The sequence below is a fragment of the Formica exsecta genome, unplaced genomic scaffold (assembly GCF_003651465.1).
Source record: "Formica exsecta isolate Colony F162 unplaced genomic scaffold, ASM365146v1 scaffold451, whole genome shotgun sequence".
In the NCBI taxonomy this organism is placed as follows: Eukaryota; Metazoa; Arthropoda; class Insecta; order Hymenoptera; family Formicidae; genus Formica; species Formica exsecta.
The window spans coordinates 995,267-1,013,264 of NW_021851748.1; the positions used below are offsets into that span (position 1 = coordinate 995,267).

General features: G+C 38.4%; 1 protein-coding gene and 1 long non-coding RNA gene across 3 annotated transcripts in view; one reads left to right on the plus strand and one right to left on the minus strand.

The window, feature by feature from the left end:
- LOC115240782 overlaps positions 1–17,998 on the plus strand; it is a 224,686-nt gene that overhangs the window by 57,444 nt on the left and 149,244 nt on the right. The gene's annotated exons all lie outside the window — the stretch shown is intronic.
- LOC115240781 (zygotic gap protein knirps-like) overlaps positions 3,911–17,998 on the minus strand; it is a 31,021-nt gene continuing 16,933 nt past the window's right edge. For both annotated transcript variants that reach the window (XM_029816136.1, XM_029816135.1), the window contains one exon: positions 3,911–5,730. In XM_029816136.1, the coding sequence (XP_029671996.1) occupies positions 4,684–5,730 (1,047 nt within the window). In that variant the 3' untranslated portion in view covers positions 3,911–4,683. The remainder of the gene's footprint in view (positions 5,731–17,998) is intronic.

The following is a 17,998-nucleotide window of genomic DNA, read 5'->3' on the forward strand; positions in this document are numbered from 1 at the left end:
CCCTCGCGTCGCACTCAACAACGCGGTTTCTTCTTCATTTATTTATGACATCATGAAATGAATCACGTCAGAAGAATTTGCAAATTTAAAAAATTTTTTTTTTTTTTTACCACGATTATTATTTTCGTTTTTATGGTAAGAATTGTGAAAAGAGAGATATAAAATTTTCTAATAAATTTTTAGAGAGAGAGATTTGCACAAATGCTGAAATTATTTAATCCGAAGCTTACGAAGCGCTGCATAGATATATTTTATCAGATACGATCGTAATTCTAATTTGAGCATGACTTAATCACCGCAGATTTAATCGCCGCGTTTGTTTTTACAGTTAATCGAGCGCGGCTTATTATTATAGTTATAAGAGTAATATATTTCTGCTCTTATATATATATATATATCGTGTATTTCTTATATCATGTATGTAATATACATATTTTAAATTGCAGCGACGATAACATCTCACGAAATATCGTAGCTTGAATAAAACGTATGTATAAAGAAAATATATATGCCGTTACGCCAAGCATCATATGTACGATATAAATGTGTTATTCAAATAAAAATGCCGCGAAAGATTGATATTGCCTCATCGTCGAAACGTGTCGACGTCAGACAGATGATTACGATTCCACACGAAATCTATTTTTTACCGCGCGCGCGCGCGCGCGCGCGATGTGCCTGTCATCGGTTCCAGCGAAATTTTTATAAACGAAATGGATAGAGTCACTTTGTAAAACCGTCAACAGCTATAGGAATTAATAATTACACGGCGACATGGCTCATTACTCATGGCCGCGACGGTGGTTTTACGTGAACACCGCGTTTTGCGCAATCAATTAGCGCGTCATTACGGTTGTCTCTTCGAGTTATTAATTTGCTTAATCATGAAACGGATAAGTGAAAAAAGAAACGAGAAATCGTGCAGAACGGCATATCGCACGTGAGATCATCGATGATTTCTTACCAGTGCCGCTGTCTGGAGCGGAAGCAAGTCGACTATCTTGTCTATCGTGTCCCGAGAGAGCCATTGGCATTCTACTTGACGCATTATGCTCGCACGATCTACCGCGTCCCTCTCTTGTTGTCACCGCTTCGCGAGATTGCCGAACGTGTATCTTTCGCGAACTGCTTCGAAGAGAAAGCGACCGGTGTTTCCACTAAAGTCCAAACCACTACGGTTCATTTCCGATAAATCTCTTTGTACGATGGATTCAATCATGAAGATGATTTATTCTATCGATCTGACGATTCTCTAAAGCATTTATGTACATAGTATAAATTTTTTCTAAGATATATAAATCGACACGCCGCGCCGTCTGACTATTATTGCATAATAATAAACGTAATTAGATGTATAATTAAATGTTTTTAGATGATATTAGGTGATTGTTGAAATCTCCGAGTTTTGAAAAATTTGAAAAATATCTTGGTAGATACCTTTATATATTTCGTGCGTTTTGTTTATTACAATTGATAAAATTAATTGATAAAGACAATTGATAACAAGTCTAATAATAGCGAAATACGAAATTGACAGGATTACCTATTTATTATTTAAGTTGGAATATTAAAAAAATTAATAAATTGCTAGGTTATTATTTAGTTGAATTAAATTTTAAATCGACTCTGATGCGACTTCTTTCTTGATGAATTTTTTTGATACCGTGATAATAAAAGCAGAGTTGAATATAAGTACAGTTCGAATTTCTACAGATTTTTTTCTATATAAAAGCTCTGTGTTAAGAAGATAGTGGCATCTTTTCTCGACAATACTTAAATTCTACGTTAGAGTGTATCATATAAAAACTTATTATATAAAAAGATTAAAATAATTAAAGAGACGATAAAAGATAATTAATTCTATATTTACATCAAATTAAAATTAATAACAAATATTTTCTATCTACTATTATATGATACAAATATATATGATACAAATTCCACGCTAAGCGAATTTCCGTGACACGATTAGTAGCAGTAGTCAATCACTTCTTACATTTACTTATTTCATTTCTAGAGATTTATGCTCGTGTGTTAAAAGAAGTTTCTCCATGCGGTCGCTACTGTTCTCGTGAAAATTCGCTTTTGTTGCGATTGAATCGCGGACTTGTAAGCTGGCTTGTCCATCGATATTTCATTCGCCCCGAGCGGATGTGTGTGTCGCGCACGCAGACAGTTAAAATTGTTCTGTACACAACAGTGTTGCCCAACTCATGCATAGAGTCATGACGGATTGAAGCGATTGCTTATTGCTCGACTGGTGTAACCAGTCGCAGTGAACTGATGCACTGCCTCAAGTTTCTCTCGTATCCTCATTAACACATATATGCAGGCACATATACACATGCGCAGCTACGCATTCGTATACACGTTGAGAATTGTACGGAATAATATAATAGCATTATCCACCACAATATATGGTAAATCCTCCAACGTAATGTTAATAATTTATAGAAAAAGAGGGAGAACAATATGAGGGTAAAAATAAACTTTTTCAAAGTTGTTGTTTTAGATGTTTCAAGATCACTGCTATGTTAGTGCAATCATATTTTGTTTTCTTATATAAATTAATTTTTCCTATTATTATGCATATTATGCATAAGAAAAAAACATATATGGTTTTGTTTAAAAAAGCAAAATTTTGAAATCTTTAGAAAAAAGCCACACTTTTGCAAAAAAAAATTCTTTCCACCATCATATTTATTTCTCGAACTGTGATATTTTTCCTTAAAGATTTTTGTTTTATTTTTAAAAGCGCAACAAAGACATAAATGTTTCTATTTAATCGCCCTACTTTGAATATATCTATGCGATTTATGATATATAAATAATATATTATATTAAAAAACCCTTTGCACTCGTAATAACGTGAACCCAGTGTATCAGCCAGCTTATAATAAATTGTTTGACTTGTTCTTTGTGCAGAATACAAGAAAGAAACAAACATAATTTTCAGATTTTGCAAGTTTTTCATGATTTTTGTGTACATATCTCCTATTATATGATCTTCTAAAAATAAATAATTACACACACTTAAAAATAAATATTATATAATTATTTATAAATTCTAACACGCATATCATGTGGAAAAACATACATAAATCTAATTTAGATTTACGTAAATAAATATACACAAAATGTTATTTTATATAAAAATCAAATTTTATTTGATAAAGTATGATATCTCTGAAAACAATCACCTATATGTCCAAAGGTAGATTTTCGATCACAAATGTTGGGTACAAATAAAATTTGACTGCTGTGTATTGTCTTTAGTTTTCCCACTGGAACATACTAAATAATCTGTACTTTTTTTCAAATTGTTTCGCATTACATACAATTTTCTATTAAGTTCAAATAATTGAAAATTATTTAGTAGATCCTTAATGTGATCTAACTCGCATTTTTTTATAATAAAAACATCAATTCAATAAAAATAAATTTAATAAATGTCTTATTAACTGTAATCGATACAACAAAATCCTTTTAAAAGATGAAAGTTCTAACAACATACTTAATTTTTTGATTGCAATAAAAATGACGAAAAAAGATTATTTTTTGTTGAATTGCGTTATTGACGTAAATTGCAAAATAAATATGTGAAAAGTTAGATGCACACAAGAATACACTCTAAAAAAAATTAAACAAGGCGTGTCTAATTCTGCCTAGAGATAGGCCTCTATTGGCCTCTGTCTGCCTACTATTATATTGATTTCATATTATTATATGTCTTGTGAACTCATTTCATCACACGTCCAAAAAAATGTGCAACGCTTCGTTGTGAACACGCATTAAAATAAATTTTAATATGCGTTTGCGATGAAACTCGACTTGAAGTTTATCTAAACATTTGGTTCGAAATTCGATTCAAGGTTGTTCTTATATTTTTTGAAATTTTATCTTTTTTTCATGGCAACTAAAAATAGATATACGAGTGGAAGAGATTTCTCTAGCTTCGGCAACTGAGAATAGACATACGAATGCAAAGAGCTCAGGTATTTAACTTATACTGGCCAAAACATACTTCACTCTGGCTCACTATGCGTAATTATATAATATAATTTTTATATTTATCCTATCAACAAGAAAAACACATTTTTTACAATCAATTTCTCGACTATCTATTAAATAATATAATTGATTTTTTGTGTATATCTCTGTTCTCTCTTCTATTTGAAATCGCATTAATCAAAAATAACTTAACGAGTCTGTCAAAATTTCTGAATAGATATACCTATAATATATTTTTCTATATTATTATGTCAGTAATAATATTTGATAACAATAACTCTACATAATTATTATTTTTTATTCTTGGTTTGTTTGAAACGGCATTCATTCAGAGGCTGTACGTGATACGGATAACTTAGTTAATCTGAAATAAATTAAATCAATATAATACACACGCGCACAAAGAAGTCTTCGTGTTCCGAATACTCCTTTATACGAAATGAACACATTTTCGTGATGATGCCTACCAGTAATCAAAACGCTCGATATTTCCTCGCAATCAGCATCGCTGTTGTCTCCTCATCGCGGAAGTAATTTCCTTTATGTCTATATTATTAATCTCTTTTCGCTTCATCAATAAATATCGCTATGGTAAATTCTTGTCCGACATCTCTCTCGAATTTTTTGAAATTATCTATCTCAAAATTGCTTGAGACTTCGAATGCGATTAAATTAAGATCGACTTGTGGATCTCAAAGATTTAACTAAAGGTGTAGCGTCGAGCGTTAAATCGAGCGGGTTTGCCGCGCAATCCTCCGTGGACGAGCTGTCGCTATCGTTTATCTGATCCTCCTCATTTTCCTCCCTCTTCTTCTTTTCCAACGATTCATTAGATTGCGACGAGCTACTGCTCGCCCGTATACTGAGGTCTATCGGTTTGTCCAGCTCGTCGGCAAGACCACCAGGATTAGGACTGACCAAAAGTGAGTCGCCACCCCTCGCTGAGTATGCCGTCGGTGTGATCATACCTGGTATCGAGTATAACGAGTTTAAATAGGGATTATGAGCGTCCATAAGCATCAAGCTGCCATTGATGGATACTGAACTGGACAACGTTGGCTCGTCTATCTTGGTGAATGTGAATGGCGAAACTCCGCTCGAACTGTTCTTATACTCCACATCGGGAAGGCGTTCGTCATCACTGAAGTCGCTGTCGGACGTGTTTCTTGACTGTGATTCCAACATGAATGATTGGCAGGACTCTGACAGGAAGGGCATTGCGTATTGCATTGGGCTTTGTTGCTGTATTTGATTATCCGTCGGCAATGATGTGACTTGATTCGATGTGGATAGAGATGTGATAGATAATTGCGGTTTGAACTTGGCACGCCAGTTGTGCAAAAAGAGCCCGTTATTGTGAGAATTTACGGCATCGTTGACATGGTTTGCTGAAATTTTCTGGGCGGTCGAAGCGTCACTCTCATCGTCATAACCGATGCAAGATCGAGATAGTAAAGATGGATATAAACCGAAGGACGGAACGGTGTAGGGCTTTTCGCTCTGTTTATCTTCCTGTGTGTGGCTTGATGTGTAGATCGCCTTAAACGAATTTGAACGTCGACCGTAGCGCGAGCTTGACTTGGACATACCGGCTAATATGCATTTTTTCAGTCGGCAGGCTTTGCAGGACGTACGATTCTTCTTGTTAATCTCGCAATTGCCGCCGTTCTTACATTCTGACACACTACCGGGGTTGCTATACGTGCGACCGAAGAATGACTGTAACAGAAGGTTATAATAATTGCTGTTAATTGCTCGTGTCATATAAAATTTCAATTATATCAGAATTATATCTATTTCATTAAAAATTTTGAAACATTCATGAAAAAGTCTTTATGCAAAAGGTCGCAAATTTATTACTGCAATTACAGCATTAAATAATCAATTTCAAAATGCTTTGATAATACTTTCAGATTTACGCCACTGAAAACCACATAGCGAGATTATGGAACAGAATATTTTGCTGACGCATGTGTAGAAATTAATGCATGCTCGTTAAATTGATCTACAAATGTATGTATCGTCGCACCAGACATTTATAATAGTCTTACGATCGTCGATTGAACATGAATTTTCGCGCGAGATCTCTCGGCCCAACCTTTGACTTTCGACATGTCGAGGAATCGCACAGCACGAAGCGGCGCATCCGTATAAATTAATCGGATTATCGAGACAAACGAAGAGCATTATCACGATCGAGGCCCGCGCCGTACTTTCACGCCGGATATTACCAGATACGTCCGCGAGAAACCTCCATACGACCGAACCATATAAAGGGTCGACGGTCGGTGCCCGCGTGTAAGCCACGCGCGTTTCTACCGGATTAAACGTCAGGGTTTAATGTTACGCGCGTCACGTGAATTAGCATGCCTGCGCCTAGAAGAGAGGCGCGCGCGAGAAAGAAGGAGAAGGAAAGAATGACGAGGAGGATACGCAAGGGAACGAGCAAAGGACGAAGGGAGCGAGTAGAGAGATGGAGAAAAAGAGCGGAAAGACGAGGAGGAGGAGGAGATAGAGTATATACGTGGCGTGGCCGCTCGTAAAGTTAAACGCCTGTCGGCCGACGATAAAACTGCCTCGAGAAAACCCCGCTGCTTCGAAAGGCGCGCACACACGCGGTCTCGCTCGCACGATCATCGAGTACTAATTTACGACGCGACTTTGCAATTTTTCGCCGCTTCACACCCTCCAGAAATTTCGAGAGATGTCGAAAAATGCGAGCGCGCAACACTCATAATCGACAGATCGGCTAGGCCGACTCCCATTCGGTTAAGTTTCCGTGTTTAGGAAACTTCTGATCGATCTGATGAATGAAATTAATTTTTTATTCAAAAAATGTAATAGCAACAAGTTTTTTCTTCTACAAATATATATTTTACTTTTTCTCTAAAAATGCAACCACAATACAACAAAATATATAATAATATAATAATAATATTTAAAAAATGGTAAGATAACTTGTATAGAATAAATTATATATACATATATAAAATAAAATGCAAAGAATGAAAAAAGAGTCGGAAAAAATATCTGCTTTAATATCCGCGTATATGAAAGGATCATATTAACATCATATTAAATTTGAAAAAAAGATATGTTTTCCCTTCCCTATTTACTCGATCCAAATAATTATTCCAATTTTCATGCTCATATATAATTGTGGCTTTTATATATAAGATTGACTTCCTTAAGATTGACCACAATTGTGCCTTGTTAAAATGTAGTCACCACATAAATTAGAACTATTACGAGATTACGATATCTACGCAACTTTGCGTATCCGTGTTCTCACGTTTCTCCCGTTGTTAAATCATTGCGTCACGATCGATTAGCGCGCGCGTGTTACGGAACAAGAAGCGGAAGATAAGACGTAAAAAAAGTCACCGTGTCGTATCGTCGTCGCGGAGACTGCTGCGGAAGGACACGGATTTCGCGGACTCCACCTGATCAAAGAGCCACGTGGGCGAGCTGGTAACAGTCGAAAATCCTGTAAGGCTCACGCAAGTAGCGGTACACGCGTCCCGATCGGGAACGATGAGTCGTTCGATGAAGTGTCCACGGCGCGACCAATTCACGACCTACATGTCGGTCTCGGTAATATTCGATGATTCGTTGGACTTCCGGATGATCGTCGCATTTATGTCATCGTTTGAGTCATTCGGAATAATAGAATGAGAATGGCTGTCGGAAAAATTCGTGCGCTTGTTCGCACGTAATTCGTAGAATATTCCGATGATCATTTATGACGTGAGGGTGATCAACTTTTTGTTTAAGGAAACAGTGTTTATCAAATCTCGAATTTATCAAATCAGATATTTTATTTTTCGGAATGATTATAAAAGTTATTTGATGTAATTAAATTTTATATTATCTTAGATCGTCCGCGTGAGATTTCGATGAATCAAAATCGTAATCCAACAGGATCATAATATAATAACGACTATATTAGGTGCAATAGAGAGAATATATATGTAAGTAAATATTTAAGAGTAATTATTATAGAAGAAAAATATATAAAATAAAACAGAGAATTACGGCGGGAATTTCATATATAATGTATGCAATTGCAATGCCGTTGTTAAATGGTGCTTTCATCTTTTAGACTATTTATTAGCCAGAAATATAACTATCGCGTATATATTTTATATTTTCCAGCCATTTCGCGATTAGAAGTATATAATGTATCCCGTGAAAATCAAACGATGAAAAAATATATAGACTTTACGCACACATTTCTATTTAATAATAGCGTGGTGTAATAGATATCTTGCATATATACTTGCATTAAATTTATTTAGTAAGATTTAAGAAGATCAAATTTGAAAAATTAATAATTATTGCCAGAGCAATTGTTCGAAAAATTTTGTAATCAATCGAGCAAGAGAAATCGTACATGAGAGATATATCTGCCCGCATCGCGACGGTGTCAGAAAAGTGTCAGCGCAATTTACATACCTACATATCGATTTGTCAACGTGCTCGGTTTATTCGCTCGAATTGTCCACGCGATGTAATTGATCCGGCAGCGCGATTCTGCCATATCGGGCTCTAAATCGCCCACGGAATCGGGAAAAGTGGCGACATTCTTCCATCGCCGCGGATGGTCGTCTTTCGCGAATAGCGATTGCGTCGCCGGATTCCCCGAGCAGGTCGTCGTGTATTCACTCGGTCAGCTACGTACGGATAGTCGGACAGTTGTCCCCCGACAAAGAGGGACAACGGGATTCGCGGGATTGCGTAACATCGTGCGTGCGAGCGCGTGTTCGGCTTGGCTTTACAAGTTTTTGCACAATTCGGTTACCCGTCCGGCCGTTGGACGTACACGGGGTTCGGCCAAGATTGGCGAGTCGCAATAGCAACTGCGGCGGAAATAGTAACGACGACGACAACAAACGGCAAAACGACCGGTCCCCGTCCACGCGGAGAACGTACGCCATTTAGGGGCGCGTGCGACAAATCCGTCGAGAGAAGCTGAGATTATCTCAAATCAGCCGGCACGCCCGGAATCCTAGATCGATTTGTAACGCTATAAAACAACGCGGAGAAATCAGAATCGTCCGTGATCGTGAAAAGAAATGAGAAACGGTTTATAGAAAGCGAATATGCGCGACTTTGGATTCAAATTTCTCGATTGATATACTTTAATTAATTAAATTAAATAATTAATAAATTAAAAATAATTAAACAATAACAATCAAATAAAATGAAGAATTATACATCAAAAATCACACGGAATGCGTGACTGACGACGATGTTGTGGCAATAAATTATTTTTGATGTGTACAAATGTGTACGGTATTGAAATTACGTGATAATGACGATGTTCCAATATGAATGAAAAAAAAATTAAAAAGAATCTTGTCGAGATGGTGAGAAACTAGAAAGAGTACCTCTCGAACAGTGGGAATTAGGGGAACAGAATATTTACCCGGATGATGAGAATGTCATTCGGGAATGACATTCGATAAGTCGATCAGCGGCGCTAATTTTCCATGATAATTTTCCTCGAGGGAGAAACGCTATAATTCTCCGCACGTGAGGAGAATCGAACGAGAACCTCGCATTTCACGCTGCCAAATGGGGAGCATGAAACGAAGCGAGTCGCGTGTGATTCGAGCATCGATATACAGATCGGCATTCAAGGAATTCGGTTTTCCGCGAGAACGACGAAACGTGTCGCCGGACCTTTATCGCGATCCTAAGAATTGATTCCGCGAATGAGTTACGTGTGCGTTTAGCGCGGCTGTTATTCATTTGACGTATTTCTTTGCGATGAGCTAAGTGACGCGACAAATATAATTTTCGTTTTGACAACGCGACACCGTCACATATCGATATATTACCGCGATCAAATGAGCTCGAGGTTGCGATAATTTTCATCATCTGTCTTTTTTTCGCGATCTAGTAATATTTAAATTTGTCTTTATCCTAACTAAAGACATTTTTGTTATCTTTAAATATTTCAATTTTATATGCTTGATACGATGAATATCAACTTGATTTCAAAGAGACAAGTTTATTAATTTTGATTAATATTATATTTGACTAATATTCATGTAATCTTGTGGAAAATGGGATATCACTAATGCTTCATGATTTTATGAATATAAAAATATTCTATGAATATATTTTATGATTTTATGAATATAAAAATATTTTATGAATATATTTTATGATTTTATGAATATAAAAATATTTTATGAATATAAGAATATAATCCGCATTATTAAACTTTGCATTCATACATATAAAGCATTAATCTTTTCAATATTCATCACGACACTCAATCTCTTATCTTGAATATCGTTAGATAAAAATTTCATTGTTTCATTAACATTAAAATTTCAATTTTATGATGATTTCGTATAATAATATTGTATAATATACATATATATGTATCTGTCATTCTTGTCATATAAAATATCGCTAAACGTTTGATCCCACGCCAAGCGAAAACGTAATAAGCGCCGAGCGCGCGGCGATAGTCACGCTATTACCTAAAGGGACGATTAACCCCCGCGAACGTGAATGACTCGCGAGGAAAAAGACTAAAATTACTTTTGGAAGAAGGAGCAAAGGCTGCAGTATTATCGGATTTCTCGTAAACGTTTCGCGAGAAAGTCCGTTGTGGCACATCTCGCACGGAATTCGGCGTGCAGCATCCGTCGTGCACGAATCCGAGGTCACGGCACGAACGCGTGACACGGGGCGATGAGGTGAGTTAGGTGCGTGATTACATGTATGTGTGTATACATACATGTATACGCGGAGAGGGATCGGAGAGTCGAGACAGTCGACACGGCCACACCGCGCGACTCCAATAGCATCGCTGGCATAGCTGGACAGGCCATTTCACATTCCCACGTCCTTAATATAGATTGTTGATAGGCGCGAGCGAACGAGCGAGACGAGACGAACGGGAATATACATAATGGTACCGGGATGATGGCGACGGCGGCGAGGGGAAAGGACAGGAGGCGCGCGTTTGCGGGCTCACGGCGTGGAGTGCGGCGAGAGACGGATGGAAAGAAATGGACCGAGAGAGGAGACTTAGATGCGCCGCGAGTGCGACGAGAACGTGGATTCGTTGCGTTACGTCGCTCATGCCGGTGCGACGGAGAAAGGCGCCGCGGTAGTACAGGTGCTTCGCCGAAGCGGACGAGAAAGAGAAGACGCGAGAGAAAAGTTCGCGGAGCCTGGTAAGACCAGAGACACGGCTGTCAGCTTCGGTGGTGGTCGTGTCGTTGTGCGATCACCCAGCGAGCGACGTACAATTACTATTCTGATCGATATAGAGCGAATCAGCTGATCGACAGATCCTCGACGGAATCGATCTCGCCTCGGCAAACCAGAATATTTATTATTATTTAATTATATGTATGTATTAATTATATAATATTTTATCACACAAATAGTTTCTTACTAAATAATATATTAATAGTTTAATATATTATTTAATATATTAAATAGTTTCTATATTAATAATATAAATATATTAATATATATTTGGTGAAAACCTGTTTGATAAAATATAATCAATACGTATTAATACATATAATTATGTAATAATGAATATATTAATAATATATTAATATTGCATACTATTACATACTAAAATGTGCGACGCAAGATAGTTTAATTTTGATCAATTCATTATATGTGCATCTCAAAATTGAACTGTTTTATATACACGCTTAGGAAATCTCCATTCTTTTCAAACAATCTAATCTAGCGATATTTCACAAAAAATTTGGAGAACATGGCGACCGCGAGAGGATGCGATCGTCAATGCGTTGACGGTCACAGATGATTCCGCCGCGACAACTCGAGGCGACTCGTTAACATCTCGAGCGAGCACGACATTAGCATATGAATGCGCGTATCGGCGAGTGACCCTGATATAAGCTTGGCCGATGCTCGTCGCGAGGCAGCGCGTAAGCAAACCGTATTTGCGCGTCATCGCGACATCCTCCTTGCTCGCGACCGACCCCATCCATCCTTCGCTCGCGTTTCCTCGCTCGCTGGCTTTCCCAGATGAAGATGACGCGGCACCGTAATCCGCAACGATCTGGATTTCGCGTCCTGGCACTACGCGGCACTGTGCTGAACCAACGCGTCTGTGCTAATAATAATCGATTACATAGTCACGCCGATGTTTCCGCTGTGACATGTCGTAACGCTCGCTAATGATTTTTCCTCTTTCCCGATTGTGAATTACCCCGCAATTCGTTCCGACACTCGAGAAAAGAGCGACGGTGATTAACGGCGTTCCGTGTAAAAACATCTAGATCCGTCTGGCTATTTTTAATCGTTTGTCGTTTCACGGCAGATCCGCGTTCATTACAACAGGATAATTGTATATTCTCGCGATTACGTAGGCGCACCGTAACAGACGTACGCGCAAATCGCGATCCGCTTCATTACACGGCGTGGAATCTATTCGATGTTTTCGAGATAAGTCCAATTTGTTCGTATCCGCTAATGATACACAATCAGCAAAGCGTAGCGTAACGTAGCGTAACGTAATGAAACCCAAACACTTTGCAGCGTGACGTTTGTTTTACTCAGAAAACACTATATAATTGAATGATCATTTTTTACCAATTAAAACTTGAGCTCGAAAGTTATTTAGAAGCTGTCATCATTTTTCATTAATATTTAGATTAGATACACTACATTGCATTTATTCAAATTTAGCATTTATTATATAGCGATAAACACTCGCATAATCGATAAAGGATATTATCATTGCGTTCTAGTCAAATATGTGATATTTATACAAATATCTGCAAATTGCTATGAAGCTCGAAAATAATAAGATATTGCGGATTTTTGGCGCAGCTCCAAGAAATCTAGCGAAACAAGATCGTGGAAACCGCGAATGAGACGAGTGAAGACAGACATGACGTCACTCAGTGGCATGGACCTTGAGCCTCGTGTGCTCTGCATACTTATTTCAAGAGAGCACTCTCATTTTCGTTTCGAGTGGTTTCTAATCGCGACAAGCCTAGCAAGCATCGCCGTTGATAAATGGATAACGAGAAGCGCTGATATTTCCGCGAATCAAAAACAATGATTGCAAATGTAATGACTATATATCTTAAGTCGATTGAAAAATATTCATACGAGTATTTGCATATTGTATTTTAATATGGAAATAGCAAGATTATCTTGGTCAGTTAATAGCATCGAAGCTTTTGTTTTCATCTTTTGCTATAAAAACATCTGCCTCGTTTTTATATAATATCAAAAATTGTGATAATCATGCGTTTCGTATATATAAGAGACCAGGAACATTTCTCAGTTTCACTCATTCAAAATTGTTGCGATTTATTACTGGCGAGTTATTCTCGCGATTATCTTAGAAATCACGTTTCGGATACGTCGCCGTGCGCGACTCAACGTATTACACGCTCGAGGGGCAGTTCAGTTTATCACGTGTGACACAAAATGCTTCCACGTCCTACGGTATCGCGCCGATTGAATTGCAGATATGGTACGCAACGACAGTTCCTAACTACAGAAACAATGGGCGTCGGTTATTGTATGCTGATTTTCTCTCGCGGATTTTGAAAGTCCGTTTCTCCGAAGAGTAAGCGCGCGCTGCAATAAAATTTAATAAACCGGTACCCCCGGGTATTCCGTGGCATCGCTTTTCACCGCTGATGCATAGCGCTGCGGTATATCCCGCCGTGCTTGATATAATAATTACGATATTTGATATACTGGCCGAATATTCAACCATATTCTTCAAACAGTATATTAAGTGCTTCTCTCTTTATCGTGGAATTAAATTTTCCTCATCAATCCTACGAAATAATTCACAAGAAAATCTAATTCCATATAAAAATTATAGGTATACGAAGAATTATTACTCAACAAAATAGTTTACAATAATTGCCCGCAATTATTAATATAATAATATTAATATATTTATATGTAATATAATTATTAATAATAATAATTTCTCTAAATGATATAAATTATTTCGCTCAGTCAGAGAGCGCTACCAACTATATAGTTATGAAAAAATTTAGCTTTGACTAAAAGTACACCGAGTTAAAGCTCCATATATGTCGTAAGACAATTTTTCAGAGCAATCTCTCTAAACGCGTTAAAAAGTGACTCACGGTACGATGTTAATCACCTGAGAGAATGGACCGCGGCGGTCGTTCTGTATTCGCTTTACCCACGCTTTATGGTCAGCGTTGAGAACGGCAAGATCGTATGTTAGAAACTTTTACGACGCGCCGATATGGTCGCGGGGATTTGTCCTCGGGAGCTATTTGCTTACATTAGAATCGGCTTCGATTCAAGGGAAGAGGAAGCGTTTCGCGAGCGTAAATACTCGGTCTCTACTTGGGGAATAGACGAGTACGGATTGATGCACGAGGACGATTCGCGATCCGCGCTCTTCTTCTTCTTCTTCTTCGAGAGAGAGAGAGAGAAAAAGGACGAGATGCGCGCGCGGCTATATACTCGACCAGATCTGCTTCTCATGGAGAGAGAGAGATAAGACTTCTCTTGACGAAGAGCACGCGGGAAGAGCTATAGAACTCGCGCGGAGATAGTTGAAAACTCTGCGAAATGGATCGCCGCGAACTTGAGAATTATTTCTACAGATTGCTACATTCTCTCTCGAGTGAGGATATTTCCTACTACGGTTGTTAATGTAATTTTACTTCTTTGAATTATCTCGCGTATTACAGTGCGCTATTAAATGGCATTCTACTTGAGCATTGCCGTTAACTTTCTTTTTTTTTTTTGCTAATAATCATAAGGCATGGGAATAATTTCGTTTAATTGCAGTTAAAATTCTCTTCTGATTGTCGAGAAATAAACGAATTTTTTACGCGAACATATTTTGCGCATTTATTGCACAAAAAAAAATATAGAGAGTCGAAAGTCTTTAATAGATGGTAATCCAAATGTTCCATTTTAAGCGAACAAGAGAGCTGAAGAATTATGTGTCTGCTCTCCAGGTGAAAGTTGAGGTAATAACGAATAATTGCGTTTTTAACCCCGCTTTACTTGTTCGTTATCGATTACTGTCTAGTTTAGTATCTAAAGCCGACTATACACAGTGTAATAGATGGAAACGGTAGTCTTTTATCGCTGCCTGCCACATTAACGCGAAAGTAATGGAATATGTACTGTTAAGTTCTGAGCAAATGATGTTAAAAGAGTTCCTGTTTACGACAAACTGCAGTGACAAGCATTCACGGTCAACGCACGCAATAGAAGAGATATGTATATTCTTATATACTATCATATCATACGCGTATTGATAATCTATAAAGAACGATGAATGTTAAACAAAGTCGATCGATGACAGCGATAAAAATCAGCGGCAAATCAGAAACAGAGGCGTTCGAGTTATCTTATTACGGTTCTATGACTTTTGACAGCCGAGACATCTGGATAACGTCCGATGCATCTCGTTAATCCTTGTTGACCCGCGCGATAACGGTAGCTGATCGCAACCCTTTCGTCCGCGTTTCACAAAGATGGCTAAGATAAAATGCATACATATGCATGTAGGACAACATGGTTGCGAGTCGCGAGACGACGCACGACGTATTTATTTTTCCGCGTTTCCTTTGCTCATCGCGTTTAATTGTGACAGGGAACTTTTTTTTTTTTTAAATATGTATTATATATTCTTTATTTTAATTTTTAGTTAAATTTTTTATTTTATTTTAGTTAAATTCTTTATTCTTTATTTTAGTTAAATTCTTTATTCTTTATTTTAATTTTAGATGAAATTTTTTAGTACAAATGTACTAAATTTATAAATGTAAATCTAGCATTCTTGAAACTTAAATGACTTTGTCTTTTTAATTGAAATTGCATTAAAAAATTTTTTAAATATTCTCTTTACCTGAGATTTTGAACAAAAATACCTAATCTAAACACACTACCGACGATTGTCGGTGTCGTTACGTGTTTTTTTACGGTATATTATACCTGTGCAACGGCATCGATAATTGTCGGTAGCGTGTACAGAATGGCGCTCCTGGAAGATCAGGAAATTTTCAGAAAATTTTTATACAAAATTTGAGTAGGCACCCTATTTACTTCTCCGCATTTTTTCCTTCGCTCGTCGCGGTTAATCATGACAGTGAGTCGAGGCAATTTTTCTCTTCGACGAATTCGCAGGGATTGCACCAATCGATCTCTTTCCGTTTGCGTAACGCGATTGTTCTGAAAAGATCGACCGCATTCGCGGACGTGAGGTCGGCGTCGCGGCGTTGCGCAGGACATCGACGACCACGAAGACGACCCATACGAAACCGGGCACGTTCGCTGAATATTAAACGTCGTTGCTCAAGGGCGCGCCGTCCGTGTAGTAAGAGCGCGATGCGATCGCTCGGGCGTGAACTGGGCCACATGCGAGAGCGGGCGGCAGTTGGTTCGTGCGACTTCGCTATTTAACTCGTGGCGATCGTATCAACCCTTTGCCGCGGGCTTACGTCGCCGCCATTCGCATTACCATTCGAATCTTGAACGTTTCAATAGCTGCTCGAGAGTATCCGTGTGTTCCGATATGTGGAATTTTCTCAAAACGTTTTAAATCAAGAGAGAAATGTCAAAGTTCTCGGATTATCAAAGTTAAGAAATATCTAATTTAAAATTAACTGAGCAACTATATCGGCGATATTTGCAGACGATTTATGTCATTACGACTATTTTTGCACGTGAACGGAAATTTAACTTAAATACAGCATTTAAAGATAACATTCGGGAAATCGTGAATTTAGCGGTGAATTCAAAGCGCCCGGTTGTCGGCAGCTCCGTAGAACGTTGTCTCCCATCGACAGATCCTTTCATAGATCGCGATTTATCGGGTCGTAAACCGGGCGTAAAGCCAACGGTCGCCATGCGGTTTGGCCCACATATGTACGCGGTTCTTCCTTTCCACTGTGCCGCCTATGTCGACCATAAATCGCCGTTTTATACGATCGGCCGATCGCGTCGTGGTGCAGTTCGCGGTTTCCTTCCCGTAACCGTGTTCTAAACATGCCTTCGCTATCCAGGGCGACGGGTGTCGCGAAAAGAATGAGTCGCGACTTCCCGGCAGGTATCCCCTGATCGAGAAGCGATCGCCGACCAAATCAATCGAACGATTTTTTCCCTAGTCGCGCGGCGAAAGTAACTCCGCTCGACGTTATCGATACGTTATCTGGAATAGCGGATTTATAGACCAGACGGGGCATTCGAGCGTGCAGTTTTCAGCATCACGATCCAAAACTCTTCGTGCGACTCGCCGCGCTGCAATCTACTGCATTTCTGCAATTATCAAGTGCAACGATTGCACCTCTCGAGAGTCAATGTCGGCCGGCGCCTAAGCTCCTCGGAGTCTCTCGCGTTCTTTGCCCGCGGTCTCTCCTCGTATCGCGGTATCTGTTTCGCGACGGTGGTATTTAAATGACCGGCAATTAGGCGACGTAATAGCCGCAGTTAAAAAGCGCTTTGCAGCCTCGCGCTTCCACGAAGTCGGCGACCGATCCGCCTCGCATACGTGCGACAAAGCTAGGAAGGCGAGGAAAACTATAGTCGCGCGGATTCCTGCCGTGTGTTAACACGCGCCAACGCACAACTTATGCCATTTTTCTTTCCCTTCTATTTCCATTTTAATGTCGCTTTACGCGAGAGCTAACTGTACCGGGAAAGATAACGCGAAGAGATTGGGTCCATAATCGGTTTTACGGCATTCTTATAATACGAGTATATTCTCCTGCATCTTTTTTGCCGTTTTGTATCCGCTCCCTCATTTTATCTCTCTTGTATTACGTATTTTATTTTGTACTCTTATTGTTAATTGTCTCTAATAATGCATGCGTGTATGTATATTGTATTATCAGTTCTGTCTTTTTTTCTAAGTATTCATTATGTATAATCGCTCTTTATTTATCGTGTGCTTAAATGATCTTATCTGTCAATAGATATAAAATATTTTTGAACATTATTGGTAATATACTTGCTA